Source organism: Festucalex cinctus, chromosome 9 (genome assembly GCF_051991245.1).
Source record: "Festucalex cinctus isolate MCC-2025b chromosome 9, RoL_Fcin_1.0, whole genome shotgun sequence".
Taxonomy (NCBI): Eukaryota; Metazoa; Chordata; class Actinopteri; order Syngnathiformes; family Syngnathidae; genus Festucalex; species Festucalex cinctus.
The window spans coordinates 10,897,647-10,919,433 of record NC_135419.1 but is presented as its reverse complement, the minus strand read 5'-3'; the positions used below and the strand labels follow the sequence as shown (position 1 = coordinate 10,919,433).

At 38.8% G+C, this 21,787-nt stretch overlaps 2 protein-coding genes across 3 annotated transcripts in view; one reads left to right on the top strand and one right to left on the bottom strand.

Annotated features, from left to right (window-relative positions):
• Positions 1 to 6,481: 6,481 nt before the first annotated feature.
• Positions 6,482 to 21,787, top strand: part of gfra4b (GDNF family receptor alpha 4b) — a 34,875-nt gene continuing 19,569 nt past the window's right edge. Inside the window, exon 1 of the mRNA XM_077532295.1 lies at positions 6,482 to 6,835. Coding sequence (XP_077388421.1) covers positions 6,793 to 6,835 — 43 coding nt within the window. The 5' untranslated portion in view covers positions 6,482 to 6,792. The remainder of the gene's footprint in view (positions 6,836 to 21,787) is intronic.
• The window catches only part of LOC144025896 (uncharacterized), a 53,790-nt gene continuing 42,733 nt past the window's right edge, over positions 10,731 to 21,787 (bottom strand). The window contains exons 5-6 of one of the 2 annotated variants that reach the window (XM_077532296.1): positions 12,512 to 12,609; positions 10,731 to 11,064 (exon numbers count right to left, since the gene is read on the bottom strand). In XM_077532296.1, coding sequence (XP_077388422.1) covers positions 12,531 to 12,609 — 79 coding nt within the window. In that variant the 3' untranslated portion in view covers positions 10,731 to 11,064; positions 12,512 to 12,530. The remainder of the gene's footprint in view (positions 11,065 to 12,511; positions 12,610 to 21,787) is intronic. The other variant, XM_077532297.1, reaches the window with a different exon arrangement.

Genomic DNA, 21,787 nt, shown 5'->3' with positions numbered 1-21,787 from the left:
CGGAATGTTCTGCACTCTAGTTTCTGCCCTATCCCTTGCCCAAAGAGAGCTAGGATAGGCTCCAGATCACCAGTGACCCTTTTGTCTCTTAACCCGATTACTACTATTTTCATAGCACTTTATTTCAGTGTGTCCCTACTGCTCATTATTTTTGATCGGTGTGTATATAAGGACAGGCCATTGGTATAATAAAAGATGCAGTATGTTTTGAAGAGCACAGTCATGATGTAGCGTCCAGTTTCCGCTGAGTGTTTTTCATTTCCAACACCTTTTTTAGTACACCTCTGGGCGCAGCTATTACCTCTCAAATAATTGGAGACCCACAGCATACTTTGAAAAGAGCAAAAATTACCAGCGTTCTTTGTCATAGATGCAACTCACAATTATTATTATTATTTTTTTTTTTATCCTCCCTCCCAAGTAGGGAGTATGTTTGTGTGTGGATGCTTTTCAACATTCACATCAGAATCATCTTGATTGGACAAGTATGTTAAAATTGACAGAGAATTTGTCTTTAGTGATTGCTTGATTTAGTCCGAGACACGTGTGTGGTCCAAACCAGGTTTAAGAGTCAATAAGGCCTCTGTAACACAAGCTTGTATCTACATAACATTCGCCACACACCATCTGTAGGACTAAAAAAGTAACCGAGTCACCGCCTGTAAAAACACTTGCAATCAAGTCTGGCACAGTCCAAGGGCGTCTCTCTATTTGGCAAAATTAAACATGGCGTAACTGAGCATGTTCCTGCCAGAAAAATTAACGCTTCATATAGTATTTGGAGCAAAATATAGCATTTTTGCGTTTGGGGGAGTGTGTTGCAGAAGGAGGAAGCTGGTGTCCATTAGTGCTGATTTTTGGATTAGTGAAATTGGCTCAGTAGAAAATTCTGTGATGTTCCTCTTAAAATGATCGCGTGCTACCTGTGACAACGGATGGGGAAAAAAAGAATGTTTTTATTTGGAGAGAGGTGTTTATTTGTTCAAGTGGATGATGCACTCAGTGGCTAATTCCTGCATAATCACCTTTTCCATGCTTGACAGTTGAATGGCAAAAGCTGTTAAAACACTAATTGAATGTTAATACTTAGAGTTTTGCTGATTGTTAATATGTTGCACACATGAATCAAATTGTGCTTTTTCGCAAAAACAAGATTAGACCGACTCTGCCATTATTGATTTTGAAATATAGTTGCCATGCACCAACTAAGGCACTCTCCTGTAAATGTTCATCTTGAGGTGAGTGTCTGGTGGCGAGTCCATCTGTTACATGGAGAGCATCTGCAACGCCACCTGACCTCCCGTGAGCTGCTTTGACAGATCGATGACCACGCCTACAATAACGAATCTCTCATTAATGTCGTGGCCGTACAGCGACGGCTGCAGAGAGAAGGAAATCAATGGCTGCTTGCCTGAAGCAAAAAGTGGGAGCTTTTCCTTACCATATCCGTATAGGGATGCAAGGGATCTGGCAGCTATCATCAGTGCATTAGCTGTGGCTCAACACATCCCTGCCAGCAGCTCAGATTGAGTCGGCATTTTTCATTTGGGGGCCCACTGAGTGGGAAAGATGAGGCGTCATCTAGCCGTACAAATCTTCACATGCAAAAGGCAATATTATCAAAACAATATCTGCGTATGTGGTCCAAAACAACTTAAAAAAACGGAAAAAACAAAAACAAAAAACAGGTTAACATGCATGCTAGGTCAGTACACCTGTCAGTTGCTTATTGGCTGACTCTAAAAACAGTTGAGTCAAAAATAACCCAAACTGGTTCAAAAAAGGACTGACAACTTTTTGGGTTATTCAATTGACCCAAAAAGTTGGGTCAAATGAATAACCCACAAAACAACCCAAAAATGTGTTTGTTCGCAGGTTATTAATTTAATTTGACCCAACTTTTTGGCTTCAGAAACTCAAAAAAAAAAAAAAAAAAAAAGGATTGTGCTTTGTGGGTTATTAACTTAATTTGTCCATTCTTGACCCAATTTAGGTTATTTTTGATCCAACTGTTTTTAGAGTGTTTTTAGGAAAATTTGACTTTTGTAAACTCTGCTTCTCCATACAAGTGCACCTAGGGATGGGAATTGAAAATAATTTAGAGATTCAATTCCATCCGGTTTATTGATACTATTACTTCTTGATTCTCTTACTGATTGTCATTGGGTGAAGGCTTGAAATAATCCGAAAGTATGATAGGTGACTACTCAAAGTATGTCAAGGGACCAAAATACAGTTTTTGCGTACCTCAGGATCCCATTTTTATTGGTTTAGCGAAAATGAAATATTTGGGTTCTGAAGCCCAATTAGTACAACAACTTTATACATTGAGACTGACAACAGTCAACATTCATCATTCATTCATATCCAGCAAATATCTCCGCTCTCTCTTAAACCAGCACGTATGCGGTATTTTTCTCTACATAAGTCTTCTACTTCTTGGTGCACCTCAATAAATTAGCTATAATTCAAAAAGTTAAACTTATTTATTATAGAGATTCATCAAACAGTTGGGAAAATATTTTTCAGAAAACCAATTCCTGTTGGCCTACGAACATGCTTTGAGCCTGAGTTTGGTGTTGTGATGTTCATAAGCTGCATCGTCATTGGTCGTTACCTGAGCCCTCAGCAACTATGATGTCATTTTCAGTCGACAGTACGTGGCAAAACGGGCCGTCGCTAAGATTTTACAAAAACTAGCAAATTAATATTATTTATACAATATTAACCAGCATGTTGTGTTTAGAGTAGTGGAGGCACATACAGTACAACATATTATTGTCGACGATTTTTGGGTTGACTTCTTCTTTCAAGATAAAATGTTCACATATAAATCACATGAGTGCGTGCAACCACACACTCTGGGAATTTTTGTTCAAAAAAAAAAAAAAACAAGGCTCTTATTTAGGCATTTTATTTTGTGAATAATAAACCTGAATTGGAGAAAAAAACTATTAAAAAGTTAAATTTCACCTTCAATCTCATCCTCTTCTACAACTGTGTGTGCACCACAGTTTGCGATGCCCTGGATTTTGAGGGGAATAAATGTTTGCAAGCATTTTTTTTCATTTAAATCCAATGTTGATCTAAACTGCATATGCTGCAAATTGCAGACGGTGTATTAAATAGTAAAAGATCCCCAGTGAGCAGAGTTGTTCTTTAAGGGCGAATAAAACACCTTCTCTGAGCCGTTCTTCCCATTTTTTAACTTAACAGTATCCCCGCAGAGATGCTAATGCACTGTTTCACATATTGTTGTTGCAAGCTTGTTAGTAAGAAACTACGGCCGAGGTGCAGGCACATTACAGATGCAGATCTGAGCAAGCAAAAAGTGAACGCCAAGAACACAGGAACTTCAAATACATTATACTCTATATATGTATAAAAAGATTGAACAAATGCAGCCAGCTTGTGTAAGTAAGGCATGAATGGCAGCAAAGATAACACCAGCAGGCAAGAATGTCTCTATAGAGGTCTTCGCTGTCTTTACTACACAGCTGGATCATCCTTTTGGACCCCCCCCCCATACACATGTGCAGTAAAGCACACACACTCCAAGTCTGGCTGCTCCAACATAGTGACCCTTTGTTATCTGCTGCTGGCCAGCTTTGTTTGCATGGATCATCTGGAAACTCCATTTTGTGCTTGCCTGTTTGGGAGAGACGCACTAAAGGGGGTCGGTCAACAAACTCCAAATGCGCATCCGGACTCGCCCGACGAAAAGGGCTTCTGAAGCATAAAATGAACAGATGGTGCGAAACTGGAATTCTTAGCACAAGAGACAGAGAAAAGAAAAATCAATTACTGTCTGTTTCAAAACAGCGAGCAGCTCTGCAAAATGGAGCTGTGCAGCTCTGGTGGTCAGTAGTGACCAGGGACTGATTTGCCTTTCCATGCGGGCCAAGTGTTTGTGCACTGGCATCAAATGCATTTTCCAGATATTATCCGTGCAGACATTCAAAACGGTTTCCAACTGTTTTCAACAGTAATGTACTCATCACTCAATTGCAGCCAATGCCAACTTTCCACTGTCCAGTACCAGCTCAGCTCTACGTGGTTCGGGTTTGTACTTCAAAATAGTACTGCGGGAAAATGTCAAAACCACGCCCTTGTGATTGCATCAGCTGGAAGGACACACCAAAAACTGTTGTGGATTATGCTAACAAGACAAAAAAAAAATGTACCCAAAACGAGAATAAGAGCTTTCCCAAATAGTGAAGAATCGTAATTGAAAATGTGTACAAATACTTATGTATGATAGACCGATATGCTTTTTTTTATTTTTTATTTTTATGTTTTTTTATTCATTTTATTTTTTTTATTTTATTTTTAAAAAGTTAAAGTAAAACTTAAAGTAAATAGATCCCATAAAGTTTTCCAAAATTTCAAAATATTTGAAATGTTACTTTTTTTTTTTACTATCTTAGTTTTAATTTGAAACAAAAACAGAGGGTGCAATTCCAGCGTCAGCAGCAGCTCTTATATAGTGAAAATTTAAATAAATGGTTCCCTGAAGTTAACACTGTTGTAAATCAATCTATTATGGGGAAAAAAGGCCAAGACTTGTACCAATATTCGTCAAAATGCAGAATATCACTTTTGTCACAGTTGTCATAGTTATCATAGCCCGCCATGTAAATTACAATTAGAAATCTATTGGACCAGTAAGCAACAAGCAGTGGTTTATGTCAGCCAGTTATTATTTCTAACATCTGGTATGTAGTTCCTGCTTCTGCCAACAGCATTTGGAACTCACAAATATGCCTATCCATTGTTTTCTACACTTGCCCTATGAAACCCATGTTCAAAAATGTGTGTTGTCTCAGAAAAGTTGTTTCAGCACAAACAAATAATGAAACATCAACAGCCATTTAAAAAAAATAATAAAATAAATCAACATAAATGTGAACCTGGCCAGTTTGGGCTGTTCATCACCTAGAGCGATGTGACCTGAGAAGGGATCCCGCTAAAAGAAGACTGCCTGCATATTATTGTATGACCAATTAGAGGTGAACTGTCAGCATGAATTTGGACTGTGAGGCTTCACAAAACCTACGTTGAAATAGGTTCGCCCTAAATCTGCCTCTTCTGAGAAGTCGGCTACCTCTCATGGAGGTATTTGTGTGTGAGCGTGTGCGTCTATTTAATTTTCTCTGCAAGTTTATGTAAGACCAACGACTCATCGACCGCACAGCTGACCTCCAAAAAAAAAAAAAAAAAAGATGTGCATCGCACTAGGGCATTCAGCCTCACCTTGTGTTTTCTTTTAAACCTATCAGCCACAGAAACACACTTGTCAAGTTTAAGACCTTGAACTGATGATAAAGAACTACAGACAAGTCATGTTTTTTCTCTAAAAAGCTTAAAAACCCACACAAAAGTCAGTTGGACAGAATGACCCGTGTCTTTTAGTCCAAAAACTCCAGTTATTAAAGTAGTAAGGAATAATTCATCTAATTTCAAAACAATTTTATCACAAGAAAAAGTGTGACGAAAAACGAAATCACCATCAAAAAGTCTATAGGGAAGATAAGTACTTTTTCTAAATTCAAATGTAACGTTAACCAATAACCACTGTCAAAACTACACAGGAAATTCTGTAGAGTAAATTTGACTCTATTTAGAGTGGGACCAAATACACTCATTTTAGAGTAGGCTAAGATTTACACTAGGAAGAGAGTAAAATTAAGAAAAAAAAAAAAGAAGTAAAAGTCACTCAAGGGTTGAGGAACGAATTCACAACCTTCAGCTTGGGAGACTGCCACACGACCACCTGAGCTATATGCCCCTCCTCCTCCGATATAAATAAATATAACCTCCGAACTGAAGTGAACTTTATTTTTCAGACTGTAATAGGTTCATTTATTGTAATTAAATTATTTATAATAAATGTGATTTAAAATGAGAATTATTATTAAAATACATTATTTTACATACTTTAAATATTCAATTTCTCTTCTTCTATCTATCTTTCTTTTTTATTACTTAACCTACAAATGACTTGAACCATCATTTGTCTGTTTTTCAAATAAAATCTGATCATTCCCCCCCAAACGTCTCATGCTGACGTCATGCATGACTGACGATGATTTTAACTGTAGATTTTGCATGACAAAACTACAAGAGGTTCCACAGTAGAAAGAAGTTCAGCTTTGATTGACACTATCAATATAAATATAGAAATCATAATATTAGGAACAGCTCTATGACCCGGTGCATTTGAATAGTACTGCAACCTGCAATCGAGCCAATTTTTCACCCCCACTAAAAAAACAAAAAAAAAAAAAAAACAGTTTTCAATATAACTGTTGTACAGGTTGTCATGTGGCCAGTGACTATTAACGCACATCTTCCTACATTTTCATCTTCTTCAGCACGACTTGTCCCGCCACCTCGACTCATGTCAGACGCTTTAAGCAGCTTCCCCACTCCCACCCTCTCTCTCTCTCTCTCTCTCTCTCTCACTCACACACACACACAGTATGGACGAGAAGGCGCGCGGTACAACTTCCACTCATCATTCTTAAGCGCGGCACCAAATGCGCAACGAGCAGTCCCAGTCTCGGGTCAACTGATGGGATCTTACCACCTTAAAAGGCGACCGAACGACGACTTGGGAGATTTACGTGGCATTTTCCTAACAGCAATAATATTTTCTTTAATAATGCGCGCGTTTGGATACCCTCTTCTCTTCGCCTAACTCCGAACTGGTTCAAGGTGAAAGTTCCCACACGTTTATTATTCCAAAGGAGGAAAAAAAAACAAAAAAACATCATCATTTGACGCAGAGAGATGGACCTGTGGGGGCTTTATCTTCTCCATCTTGTAAGTTACGGTAAGTGGACTGAGTCACTCAAATTACTTATAGCTGTGAGTGTAATCAATAAAGCGCCCAAAATAATTCATTCGTTCATTTGTATTTATTTATGTATTTATTGTTTGTACTTTTTTTTTTTTTAAACTGCTGCATTATGAGTTGAATTGCATCTGCTTCGATCGACTCCCCCTGTTTTATTGTTATTACACAGTGGTAATTATTTATGCTTTGCTGAGCTGTTTATTCCAGTAAACAATCCCCCCATGTAGCATTAAAGTGACACCTGCTCTCCATGTAATTGAAAGAAGGAGCACTATTGATTTTTTCTTTTTAACAGTCCACAATGGCATGTCTCATTTTCTGTTAAGTGTGTCCATGTCATAAATGCTAAAAATAATTAAAGAGCGAGCCACATGTGCATGTGTTTGAGAAGATAAGCCGCTAATGCAGGGGTGGGCAACCTGAGGCACCTGGACCACATGTACGTTTGGTCCGGTTCAGCCGGGCAATTGTAAAAATCTCAGAAAAGCTGCTCTAAAAAGCTTGTTTACCCTACAAATGTTTCCATTTTAAATGTTTTATTATCATATTTTGGTCATTCATTTAGAAAGGACACAGCCTTGAAGCCCATCCATCCATTTTCAGTAGCGTCAAAGTCTACTGTATGTCAGCCAAATTTACACCCTGGATTGGTTGCCAATCATGTCACATTGAACAAATTCAGCCCAATAGCAAATCTCAAGATTCATGTTTGAATACATGTCACGGCTCATTGAGAGATAATCTGTGACAACAATTAGATGATCTGCTAAAAATCAATTAGCAGTTCAAAGATGAAATCACTTAATAACATCACGAGTCGATCTAAATTGTGTTAGTTTTGCATTTAAGTTGATTGGAAGTCAAACCGCGGGAGGTCCCGAAGTACAGACATTGATCAAGTGGAGGGTCAGCTCCTGCATCGCGCGGGACGGAGAGTTCAAGCTGCATTACTGTTGCCGTGGCTGTTATGAAAAATGAAGCAGATCTCCCCCGGCGAGCAGTCTGCGAGGCGAGCTTTGATGTTATCGATGTGATAAATGTGCGCCGGCGCGCGCGTTGACAAATACACACAGAAGCTGTAAATTATACGGAATTAAACACAAACCGTAGGTGGGGGTGATTATTTTAGGTTTGATAAGAAGTTCCTGAGAGATCCCACAAGTGAAATGGCAGACAATTCACAAAAAGTTTCAGAAAAGGTGACTGTTGCGTTCAGAATGGTTTGGCATCCGTTGTCAGCATTTTCATTTGGAATGTTAATATTGACCAGTTAGTATTTAACCACTGAGAATTTTGCTCCACCCTGAAAATGCATCTTCCCTCCAGGTAGATTGCTGGTATGGCCACTTTTGAGTGCCTCATTGTCAGTGCACAGACACCGTGCAGAGAAAGAGGAAGAGCGAGGGAGAAAAAAGTACGACCTGACTGCTAGTGTGTGGAGTGGGGCTTCATGTTGCCATGACCACTTTAGCGTGCCTGGTTGTTGACCGTGAGTGCGTGCAAGTCACAGAGAGAAAGGCAGACAAGAGGTCGAAAAAAATTATGTCTGACATGATGTCTGGGCTTCTGACTGGCATGGCTGCTTGAGGGTGGTTTGTTTTGGAATGGAAATGGGAATTGAATTTATTGTCATTGCACATGTCACAAGGACACATCAATTAAAATTCATTCAAATTCATTCCATGGGAGGCTTTAAGTGGCAAAAGAGAGATTATAGAGGAAGTATCTTGCATTTTTCAGCAGAAAGTGAATTCACATACTGAGCAGACACACCCACAGTTTTTCAGAGAAGATTAGCTTAATTTTTCACAATTGTAAAGCCTCATTTTACATACTTGTTTTTAATTATTTAAATTTGGCAACTATAACAATATTCTCTGTGTGAAATTCAGTAGACATTTATTTTCACTTTACAGGGCCGTTATAGAAACTAAATCAGGCATCAGTGCCAGATTGGGTCCTCCACAGCATTTTTATGTGACCCTCAAAAGCTTAATAATGTTCCTTTGACTTGTGTTGAACAGTAGTTATCCATCATAAAAATGATAATGACCAAACTCAGAGCCAATTATGTAACATGATGGAGCGATTATTATACAGAACACATTAGATATGCGACAAGAAGTGTAATTTCCACACACTCTACCCACACATTTAACACGTAAATGAATACTGTACAGTGCAGCCCTACTACTGGATCGCAGCCGTTATGACTGTTTTATTTTAAGGGAAAGCAAATCTATTTCTGTTTACAAAAAAAAAATTTTTTTATTGTTTTTTTGCATTTTGTTCCTTGATATGGACCGTAAATTGCATCGTGACCTTAATACAAAGAAATATGCTAACTGAACTGTGATTTGTTTTTTTTGGCTCAGTGTTACACTCCTAGCGGTCATACATTTGATTTCGCTGTTATAACTGGGACCCCGAGGTAGTGCTGTCACTATCTTATCGATTATTATATCGAATAATTGAGTAATTGTATTTTTTGTTAATCCACTAAGGTTGGACCTAAGTTGAATGGAGTGGATATAAGTACTCAGAATTTGTTGTCTTATATACATATGCATTACTTAACGGCAACAAAACTAGCCTATGCTAAACGGTTAGCAATCACGATTAGCATTAGCATGCTAGCTTTATCATTACCACTTAAGGTAAACAAACACACGTACATCATTATATCTACATTACACATGTAAGTGTCTTAAACGTCACAGACTTGCTTCAACATTATTACATGAGTAAACAAGGGTAGCGCTAGCTGTTAGCCACATGAGGTCAATAACTGTTCCTGCCATCTTTTGGGCACGTTTGTGCATGACTGCCCTCTATTGGAAGTGATGAACACCAAAAACAGAATAGCAGGTTATATTTTGAAATAATTACAGCCCAAGTTCTTTTTAGGAAGCTACAATAACTGTGATTAAAACAACTTTGACACCTTGCTCTAATTGACCCTTTAGGTGTGAATGTGAATCCTTGTTTGTTTATATGTGCCTTGTGACTGACTGGCGACCAGCCCTGGTTGTCCCTCGCCTCTCACCTAATGCCAGTTATGATCAGCTCCCGCTACCTATGTCCCTAATGAGGATACGCGCTATAGAAAATGGCTGGATCAATTATATTACTCCAAGAAGTGCACACACGGTGGAAGCGCCATGCTGAAAGCTTAACGGGCTAAGCAGCAGTAATTAAGGGTTGCGGATCTTAGCGTGATGTGAATGAAGACAAAATGGAGTGCACTACTTTGTAAGCTGTCAAGTAGTTTAACTTGAACATGTCTTTTTGGCTGATTAATATATGTTGACACTGGCATAGGAAAAGAAGTTAAGAACATTCATGGGCATCATCACTACATTGAAAATCTATACAAAGTGAAAAGAGTGACTTCTCATTAAATTTTAATTCATTTTAATAATTCCAATGCATTTTCATTCAGTCTGATGTACCATGTACTGTACCTGGGTCTCTAGAATCTCAGCACCCAACTTCAGCCAGTTTTTTTTTTTTTTTTTTTTTACTTTATGGCTTCGACATTGTGGGATGTGACCTGTATCTGTAATGGTGATAGATAAGTACTGCAGAGCATGTCATTAGCAAGCATATTGGCTTGACCTCCTTCAAGCCATTTGGCATGAATTACACCTGAGGCAGGTGTCATCAAAGTTGTACGACAGGATAATAAACGTACATTTTATGTGTATTTTTAACCTCTTTTATGCCTTGTCATCACTATTTAACTCCATAAAAAATGTGCTCAGGCAGAAGATTATATAACACCTAATACACTTCTGTAATATGAGATTTGTGGTGAATTTAATGTAGTGTTGTGGCTGGAATCCTGACATTTCCTCACTGGTTATCCCAAATTTGACACTCAGGGCTCTATTTTCAAAGACCGCGCATCTGCAATGAGACACAAATGCCAGCGGATCCTGACTCCCGTGCAAACGTAAGATTCACTGCACTTCTGCTTGTATCCGCCAAGCTGGGCTTGAGTACGTGTTGTTGGAGATGTGGCAATTTGGTGGCTTGAAGTCAATGTCAACTTAGGCCTGCTCAGACCACGTCTAAGTGCCGGCACAGGGTAGAGAGCCGGTCAAATGTGTCTTTGGTGAACTTGATTGGTGTGCAGGCAGACATATGTGGTGGATGTCAGACGTATCTTCATTTATAAATATGTGAACAGCAGGCATCAAAACCTGTGAAAATGGAAATGGAAAGCTAATTAAAGAGGAAGTCAACTAAGCCAAAAATTCTTGATAATATGTTCTGTGCAGCCCCACTAATCTAAATACAGTATTCTGCTTAATATTGCGTTAGTGGAATATGAGTTAAGCAAAATCCAGCAGTTTTTAATCAATATCAGAAGACGGCCATTTTGCCACTTATTGTCAAGTGAAAATGGCATCATAGTTGCTCAGGTTTCAGGTAACAACCAATCATACCTCTGCTTCAGAAAATAGGTGAGCTGTGATTGGCCATTGCCTGAACCCTCAGCAACTGTGATGTCATCTTCAGTCGACAGCAAGCGGCAAAATGGCCGCCCCCTGAGATGGCTAAAAACAGCTGGATTTTGCTTCACAACTGATATTCCGCAAATGTAATATTAATCAGAATAATCATGTTTAGACTAGTGTTGTTACATAACATATTTTTGTCAAGAAATGTTTCAGGTTTAATGTTTAACTTCCACTTTATCGCCATTAAATTAAAGATGCACTCGCTGCATGTTGCTCTACGTAGTTGCTCACTAATGACCAATCATGGCTCAGCTTCAGAAAACAGGTGAGGCGTGATTGGTCGTTATTTGAAAAACTGCAAAATGGCTGCCTCCTGAGATGGAAGAAAATGGGTGGATTTTGCTGCATAAAACACATTATGTTGAATAAAATTGTTGGATCAACCCTTTAGGGTGCTGCTGTTTTGGTTAGCAGCATACTTCAACATAATTTACAGTACACTTTTCACTCCGTCTTCATCCTTGCTGATGTGAGCCTGCCTAAAAGGCGGTGCCCTAACACCCTCTACTGTTGGGTGTTGTGCCGTTCATTACCAGACAACTACAATGTGGAGCGAGGATGTGGTGACTTGTTCAGCTCAAAATGTAACAAACTGCAAGCTCCCATCAACAGAGTAAAATCATGGATTGTATTTTCACTTGTCGAGGGAGTACTTCACCAATTTGCACTCAGGGAAGTGTTTTGGCTACCATGTGTCACATGCAACAGACATGTCACCAAACACAAAAGCCTCCCGCTTTATGATTGGGGCCAATATTATGTAAATTAAACTGTTACATCACAATAAGGCAACATTCAGAATGGCTCACTCACAGGTACATTTTCTCCCCAAAGTTCACCAAATTGTACTTGGTTGTGTAATTTCACACACAACAGAGATCCATTCATGTACAAGCAACTAAAAAGTCACCTTGTCCCCTTTAATACATTGTAAAATTGCAACAAACAGCTAAAACCTGCAAACATCCGTCCTAAAAGTACCTTGAGTCTTTACTGAACTTTTAACATAGCTGATGATTTGACCACAAGGACCTTGTGTCTGTCTCATGAACAGGAACTAAAGCTCTATCAAGGATATGAAGCATTCCATCTATCAATAAACAGCAGCTTAGTAACATTCACTCACTTGTTGTGCGGCAGTGGAGTTAAAAGCTTTCCAGACAGAAAGGCTCTTCTCCTTCTCCTTCTCCTCCGGAGGACTGGCTCGCTTCTCCAGTCAGAGCCCTTAAAAAGTATTCAATTATTAAGGGCTGCAAAGACTGCAGAGGAGACGCATTCTCCCGATGTCCGTTTCGCTGCTCTGACCTTTCACGGTGTCATTATTCAATGCCTCGCATAATCGTCTGCCTCAGAAATGACTTCAATCACTACACAAAGTTGGCAGCAAGAGTGACACTCATCGATGCAAAGCATGTCACATCCTGATTATTACTGTCGAGTGCCTCCATTTATTTCACCGTGATGGAATGTGTTTGGAGAAAATGGCCAATAAATGATAGGGAGGCATAAGGAACAATATCTCATAAAAGTAAGTACACCTTTCACATTTTGTAAACATGCTATTTCCTTTTTTTATTGAACAACACTGAAGAAATGGCTCTTTGTTCAAGGGAAAAGTGCATCGTTAACACAGCCATTAATTGCTAGGCCCAATTTGGACACTTTCACTCAGGGGTTTACTCACTTTTGTTGCCGGCACTTTAGACAGTAATGGCTGTGAGTTATTTTGAGGATGATACAAGACAATTTAGACTGTTATACAAGTTGTACACCGACTATTTTTACTTCATAGGAAAGTGACAATTCTTCAGTGCTGTCACAAAAAAAGCTTTCTTGAGAGATTATGTGCTATTTAATGAAATAGTCCTTCCTGTTTTATCTTCTCAAGGTTCCATTTTATTCAACATTATTGCCCCAAAAAATTGGTGTGACGCCGGTGTTTGGTTTCAGGATCGTCTCAATGACCGTGTGAAATCGACGGTGATAGTAAAATGCGGGATCCAGTGTCAGACTTCCCCCACTGCTACTTCCGCAAGCTGTCATTACATTATACATTTGTGTTCTGCTACCCTTTTGAGCATGATAAAAGGGATTTAGCCTAGGTCAGAACGATACTATTCTTTGGTCTACTGTCAAGCTTCTTTTCGTCAATGTTTTTTTGTTGTTGTTTTTTTGTATTGTTAACGGTATCAACTGGTATTATTAGTAAGGAATTGCCCATCACTAGTATCCATTCATCCATTATCTTAACCACTTATTCCTCACAAGCACCGCAGGGGTGCTGGAGCCGATCCCAGCCGGCTTCGGGCAGTAGACAGGGTACACCCTGAACTGGTCGCCAGCCAATCCAGGGCACACGGAGACAAAGAACCATTCACACTCGCAATCACACCTTAAGGACAATTTAGAGTGTTCAATTAACCCACTGTGCATGTCTTTGGAATGTGGAATGAAACCGGAGAAACCAGAGAAAACCCATGCAGGCACGGGGAGAACACGTAAACTCCACCCAGGAAGGCCGAAGAACGGACTCGAGCTCACGTCCTTTGCATTGGGAGGCGGACGTGCTAACCACTCATCCACCGTGTATCACAAGTATAAAACTAATTTGTAAAGATTTTAAATTATATTCTATGAATGCTTTGACAGATGTAAAGTAGCTAATAAAGTCAAGCAAAATGTTTTCAACAGCTTTGAACTTCCCCAGCAAACATCCACAATAATAATTCTGTCTGTCCTTTACTCAACATGTTTTATCGGAAAGTCAGTATCAGTACCGTTATCAGTATCAGCGATACCTATTTTTGTTTTGCTTCGTTTCATATCTTTATGGAAATGTGCGGTATCACAAGTAGGGGTACTATCACACAAACCAATTCCATAAGGCACCGCAAACATCGATCTTGATCACTAAGCTCACTGGCGGAAGATGGCTTTTCCTTAAAAAAAAAAAAAAAAAAAAGTCTTTTGTGAAGTGGAGGGAAACTGAGGCTCATTATCTCGGATTCTTGCCACTAAGAAAAACTGTTCCAGACAGGCAAGTCAGTGCAAAGGAAGCTCGAGCTCCACTTCTTTCCTGGACACTGTTACATCTAAGTGGATTTTCATGATGATAGATGGAAGGGAAATCTTGAGCGGGGGTCTGACAAAAGGTGCAAGGACATTCTCCCTACCCCAGGTTAGCTGAGTGTGAAATGAGAATTTTCATTGCACACTAGGACCTACCGATACATATGGCCACTCTTTTTTTTTTTTTTTGTAATGACCCACTGTTTTAGAAAAACGCTTGTTGGAAACAAGTGAAATTGTGACATTAAGATGCCAGCTTGTGTCTGTTCTTGGCTAAATTGACATTAACAGCCACAATACAAATGGATAAAGGGCACAGTATGACCATTGGAACTTTTATTGATTGGCCATTAATATACACTATAGAGCTTACCCATCCATTCATTTATTATACCACTTGTCCTCATTAGGGTCATGTTTTGGGAATGTAGAAGGAAACTAGCCAATATTCACTGTGTTGCCCATTCATACACAGTGTCATTCAAAATCAATGGGCTCCTTCTTCTATTAATGGTTGAAAATTGTGCCCATCCATCTGAAATTTGATCTCAGAAAATGAAAAGTACCCCTCATTGACAATGTGAAAAAACAATCAATGTCTTCCTCTCAGTCATCTCTTTAGAAATAGCATCAAATAAAAGCTGCTATTCTGAACTTGTGGACATACTTTTGATCTGAAACCCAAATGATTTCAGTATACAACAAAAACAAAGGAATAATTGACCCTGTCGTACAAATACATGTTAAGGGGACTGTATGGACTCCTTTGGAAGTTTCCCTAAGATACCAATCCCATTTCTGATCCTATTAAAAATCAGTAGGCTTCTTGCTTTTAAATAAAGATAGTATTATTGAGACAATCGGTTTACAGCTACTGATATTCATCTCCTGCCATTCCCTCAGTGATCGTACATCCTGGCATTTATAGCCTCCTTCTCCCCATCTCTCAAATTTCAATCGTCCATAAACATTAGCCTATTACGCCGCCTGGCTATATGTTATCAGTGCTATGTCACAAGTGTTGCGCAACCCATGACGAAGCGTAAACAATGGCAAAACCGATAAAACACGAGCCGACCTCAACGCTTCTCAGCTGTACATTAGCCCGACGACGGATGCAGCTGCCGTTTTTTTCATTGCGCAGATTCATGACAGTCAGGATGAATGAAGCCAGCAACAGCACTATTTGATATGTGTACATGCTGCATTATTAATGTTATTTCATTAAAAAGTAATTGTGGCCTCCAACTATATTGAAGTTGCAGTGTTACTTTATATGCACAGACAAGTAAATACTACTGAGCTTCAGCCGAGATAATGCAATAGTTCCTTATCAGTGTTCCCAACGTACACCAGGGCAGATGCAAACACTTTTGGAGCAGAAATTAATTTGCCGTCTCTTATGCCCAGGAGGAGCTCTCCTGTTAATCAAATCAGCAAAAGCCGCGTGTGGCCGCAATCAAAAGGAATGTCTGGAAATGCCTGTTTGCATGAAATAAATTGAATTATTGTTGTGCTGTAGATATGGGAAATGTAGGAAATAGCCGCATGGCCAGAAGCTCACGAACCCTGACAGGTCATTCGTCTTGCCTCAATTCCATGTGATGGAACCTGACAGCAACGAGAAACACGGCATCCTAACAATCTATCTATCTATCCATTGGGGTTCTACTATTTTATTGTTGCTGGTTAAAAATTACATAGATTTGTTCGGAGAAAGTCAGGCAACAACATGAACTTAGATTAGGAGCTGCAGGTCATCCCTAAGGAATAGCGTATCCCAATTAATCAGTCACATTTAATTAGGGTACAGATTGACTTAAAGGAGAAGAGCATTGATAGATAATGCATATATTTACATAGCTTATGAGCTTAATACCAACAATGCTCTTTAAAACAAGAAATCAGATTATCTAACCCCCTTGCACTGCCTGTTAAAGCTGATGTCCACTGTTCCCTATGAATGATAATGACACAAAATGGAGGGACAAAGTAACACCCACAAATTGTTCACTGTTGAAGGAGTAACAGAGTAATGACAGGTCAGATGCAGTAAGGGTATAACGTACGGGGTGTGAAGTTTAATTCCAGCCCTGTTGTGTTAAAAATATTGTGTTAAAAGCAGTTGTTTTCTGGCAACTCTATTATACATAACAGCAGATTATTGTTTTGTTTTTTAAAAAACAGATTGTTATAAAAAAAAAAAAAATGCATATAAGCATAACCCCCCCCCTCTACAGTAGGTCAGAAAACGTGAGGGACGCTGGGGCCACTTTGATATTCTTCATCGTTGGTTTATTGGTCACACTAAAACAAACGTCAGTTAAGATTTGAGTTCTAATAGATTCAAAGAAAAAAAAAACAGCCAAGATTTAAAGTGTTTTCAATACAAATAGGCTACAGACATATAATGCAAAAAAGAATTTCACAACTAAATGACTCTGTAAAATGCAGAAATCTGAGTTGTTTTTCAAAGAGAATAAATCATAATGCTTTTGTGTTGTCTGTCTATGTGTTGCTGCAACGTTTGTGTTCAATATACGTTTGCCAAATGTGTTAAAAAACATCAATGCTAGTTTTTGTGGTTTAGCTATGGAGTTTCGCATTGCGGGCTAGCATTAAGCTGGCAGACGTGCTTAAGTTATGTCATTTGGTTAAATATACAACGTGCAACTATTTGTTTGATGTTTAAACACTTAGCACACATTTTTTCTCAGTGTGCTCACTATCTGCTGTTTGTTATTAAGTGTGTTGCCACCATTTAGTGTTCATAACTAAAAAAAATTCAAGACAAAATAAAAACATCCAAGTGACAGCACGTCTTGTGTAAAACTCAGTATAACTTCTTAACATTGAATATTTGAACTTAATATTTTTTAAAATAGGCAATAAGGAATAATTTGTGGGCCGCGAATGCCCCCGTGCCAGACTTTGCACATCACTGCCTCAAATTGACAATCAGCACGGGTTCCTGCCATTGTGCATTCATTCACCGTCTGCATGTGCAAACACTTACCTCAACATTATCATTTAAAAAAAATCCCCCCCTTCGGAGGTGATTGGTCAACAGGCCTCGACTGTATAACCTTGTAATGAGGAGATGATAGAAGCTTGACGGTGTGCCGCTTCATTCCCTCAGCGTTCCAGGAAAGGAAATGTGCCATTACTGAGGCAGCAGACAAAAGAAAAAAAAAAAAAAAAAAAAAGAAGAGTTGCTGGAGGGCACCTGTCTATGCGAGCTGCAGTGGATTTACAACATCTGCTTGATGCAGGGGGGAGGATGCCACCTCCGTTCACCACGCCAAGATTAATCGCTCAGGCGCAGCCGATGATGCAGACGACAAATTGGCACTCGCAAGTTCAGCCGTACTTTTGTATCACAGCGAACTGTGATTATTAAAACTTTTCTTTCAGGATCTTGAGACTCTTTTTACACGGAGATACTGCAAAATTGCATCATCGGCTTGGCCTTTTACCGAGAGCCCGGCAAAGGAGGGATATTGCTGCAACACGGTTGCATGGCATCTGCAACCAGATAATGATGTCAACGGACATCGCTTTTAACTCACCAGAGCGGGACAAGCGTCAATTTTACACACAGTTCGGTTACGACTCGGATACGACAGTTGTACCTGTAATCTTGCATACCTGGGCAGAATTCACAAGTCTTTCAAGAATGAATTATTGTATTCATTCAAATTAAACTCTAAGGCAGAGGTCTCCAAGTTCGGTCTTCGAGAGCCCATATCCAGCCTGCTTTCCATGTCGCCGTCCTTCAGCACAGCTGAATCTAATGATCAACTAATCAGCAAGCTTTGCAGAAGCCTGACAACGATCCCGATCATGAATCAGGTGTGTTAGTGGAGAGAAACATGGAAAACAGGCTGGATAGGGGCTCTCGAGGACCGAACTTGGAGACCCCTGCTCAAAGGCATTTCAGAACAGCCAAACCATTAAACAAAACAAAGCAATAAAGAAAATAATGAAATTGTCCCCGTTCAATCATATGTCCTACTACTCCAAAAAATGGCAACATTCTGCCAGCATACGTAAAGTGATGATTACAATTCTAAGGCAAGAAGATGCAATATAGCCAGGATGACAATGGACAATTGTTAATGTTCTCACACCTATCCCAGCATACTATTAGACACAGCTCTGTCCGGCCTCTGTTTGGGCTCTTACACCATCTCTGAAGGTAGAATATAAGATGATAATATCGATTTCATCCGCCCCATTCTGTCAGTATCAAAATGCAGAACACCTTAAAAAGGTGGAAACTAGTTTTTACAGACAGTATAAAAGGTGTTTAGTGCTGTCACTATTGAATTTTTTTTTAGAATCGCTTAATCTATCGATCATTCAATCGATTAATCTGATTCATTTTCATTTTGCATTAAAGTGTATTACAAAAGCATTTTTCACTAATTACTATATTTTGTTTATTAACCAGTGACTGGTGTTTATTTTTAAAAGGGGGATTGATGTTGTACTATGTTACCAGTTCGGTCAGTTTTCTAAAGTAAAAACAGATGTTTGCAAATGTCTTATTTTGATTAAACACAAAAGATAATCGTCAGTCTTTTTCCATCAAACCTGAGGATTTGAAAAAATTTTAATAAAAAAAAAAATAATTGCTCCAAATGAAGACTCAATTATTAAAATAGTTGTCAATTAATGCCATAAATGAAAATCTGTAATATAGAGAGATCATTAAAAAAATAAAAATAAACCAGAAATAATCTCGCTGCACTTAATTTAAAGGGAAATGAGGGGAGCCACTTCCACTGGATGGCAAACAATTTGGCTGTATTCCCTCCCACAACGGTGCAAACGTCCCCTTCTACCTGCGCCCGTCTAGGCAAATACCTAAAGTTAGAAAACTCCACCCTGCACACAGTTAGATTGGGCATGAAAATCCTGTATGTCTACATTTTGTGGGTTTTATCTGTTTTTATAACAAATTTTCTTTGTGCTGTGTCAACGAACTCCCACGAACAGCAACTTTCTTTGACACCAACATACTTCTCGCTTCTCATTAAAGGCCGCAGTGGCAAGAATTTGGCCTCATTTGCGTAAAGAAGCCTTTGGCTCTGTCACCACCCTAAAGATGCAAGTTGCATCCCTCTCAGAGCGCTTATTAAGGCCCTAATTAATTGGACGAGGAGAATGCCACGAAGGATTCGACAGCTCGGCGTGAGTGATCACTGTGAAACCAGAGCAACATTGCTGTGGATGTGCCCCCTTGACAAGTATCAACACGTTATTAGAGCCACACACTCCTTGGGGATTTTGAACAATTTATGCAATGAGCTGTATATCAATAATATATAAATAGACTTCATTTATGTCGAACATACAAGTTTGAAAGAAATCTGCTCTGTGACGACCAACAAAGTGGTCAAGTCCAAAGTCCGATCATTATAAAACCTGGACAAAAATGTGAATAATGAATAAGATGAATAAATAAATTAATAATAATAATAATCCCTATTCAATTTATGCGCTCATGTGTATTTTGTGTTGCACACAATATGGAGAACGAGATCACATACTCAGACATAAAAGGATATTTCAGCTTGAAAGACACATTCAAACAATGCTGCATCACTTGTGCTAGTACCCAAAATATATATTTTATTTACAATAGCAATCATTGTTACCTGATTGAGAAATTGAATCCCAGCTAGAATGACGTTTGTGCCAAAATCTGACCATTAGGGAGCTTTATATAACTTAATTAGAAGTTAACCGACTAGCAACTGTAACGGAAGCATACTCATAAATATAAATTTAGAATAAAGCATTAAAACCCACATTTATACATCACTAACTTTTCTTCACAAATAAAATGTATGGCAGCAGGCCAGTGGAGCTTGTGTGAGATGCTAATTGTCGTCATTTTCAAAGAATCCTCCACTCCTTACATAACATGGATATCTGATGTTAAGCATTTCATTGTGTTGCTACTGTTTAGTGTCAAAATAAATCATATCGAACAGCACAAGCAGGTTCTCAAATTTTGTCATAATCATCATGGAAGATTCAAATCAAGATGTTTTGTCCACAGAAAGATGGTCAATACCAACGCCTCCCGTTCTCCTTCTTCCCTTAGCATCCTCCTTCTTTCAGAAAAAAAAGTCACACTAAACCAAAAAGGAAAAAGCCAAGTTAATCCTTTAATGCTTTAATAAGGTGTTGTGACAACACTGACATGAAAAATTGTTTTAGTTGAACTCCAATGTATAGTATCAGTTCAGTTGCACAATAATTAGGACTCCCTGTTGTGTTTGTTAGCAATGAAAAACAATATAGATGGTGGATGCATTTATAGAGCTGACTCATTGAAAGTCTGTTATGCTCTCACAAAAGGTCTGTTTCTCTAAATGACCTCTTCATTAATGGTATGAAAAATTCCCATTACTAGCTAGACATTTACATTTGAAAGCATTTTATTTTATTTTTTTGGTGGGTGGTGGGGGGGAGGGTGATTTGGTGTCAAATGTACTTCGCATACTTTGCAGCCATATGTAGTGTGGACTTTGTGTGTGTTTTGTTTTTTTTTGTTTTTTTTCCAGAACAACCTACTGCTTGGGATTATTTGCCTCAGTAGTTCTGTACATGTCTTTCAAAAGAAGAGAAGAGAAACAGCTTGGGTTCATGAAAACAACATATGTTACTGTTACGCCAAACAAAAGTTCACCAAAATACTGATGGTGCTTGGCGTGAATGATTGTAAAGCTGGCACCGAGTGGAGAAATAGTGACGATGGCTAGTTCTAATCATTCCCATGGCTCCAGCCAATGTTGACATTACTACACTGTACTGTATGTAATGAAAAGTAAGTGTTGGGAATGTTTTCCTCCAAAAAAAAATAAAATAATAGAAATAGAATGCGATTTTGCACCAAAAGTGCTTTGTTCTCGTTGCTCTTGACAGCTTTTGTGATCTTTCTACAATGCTGTAAGATGCTACAAGATGGTACTAAAGTACAGAATAAAGGAAAGTAGTAATTGGTGTCAAAGCACTGCAGCTAGTAGCGAAAACCTGTGAGTAATTAACACTTTCCCGCAAAGGTTTTAAACTCCCTATAAATCAAAAGTTTAGCACTACTTTTGACTAAATGAAGTGCCTCAACTTCATTCGACGTACAGCAGTGCCTTAACTTATCACTTTTATTCGTTCAGTGACCGCGCTTGTAACTTCAATTAATGGAAATGCCATTACTCATTTCCAGCACCCCGTAAAACCATTTTTGTGTTGTACTTTTTGAAAACATACAGAAACAACAGTTGAATAGCGTTTAAAGGGTTTGTTCATCATGATGTCATTC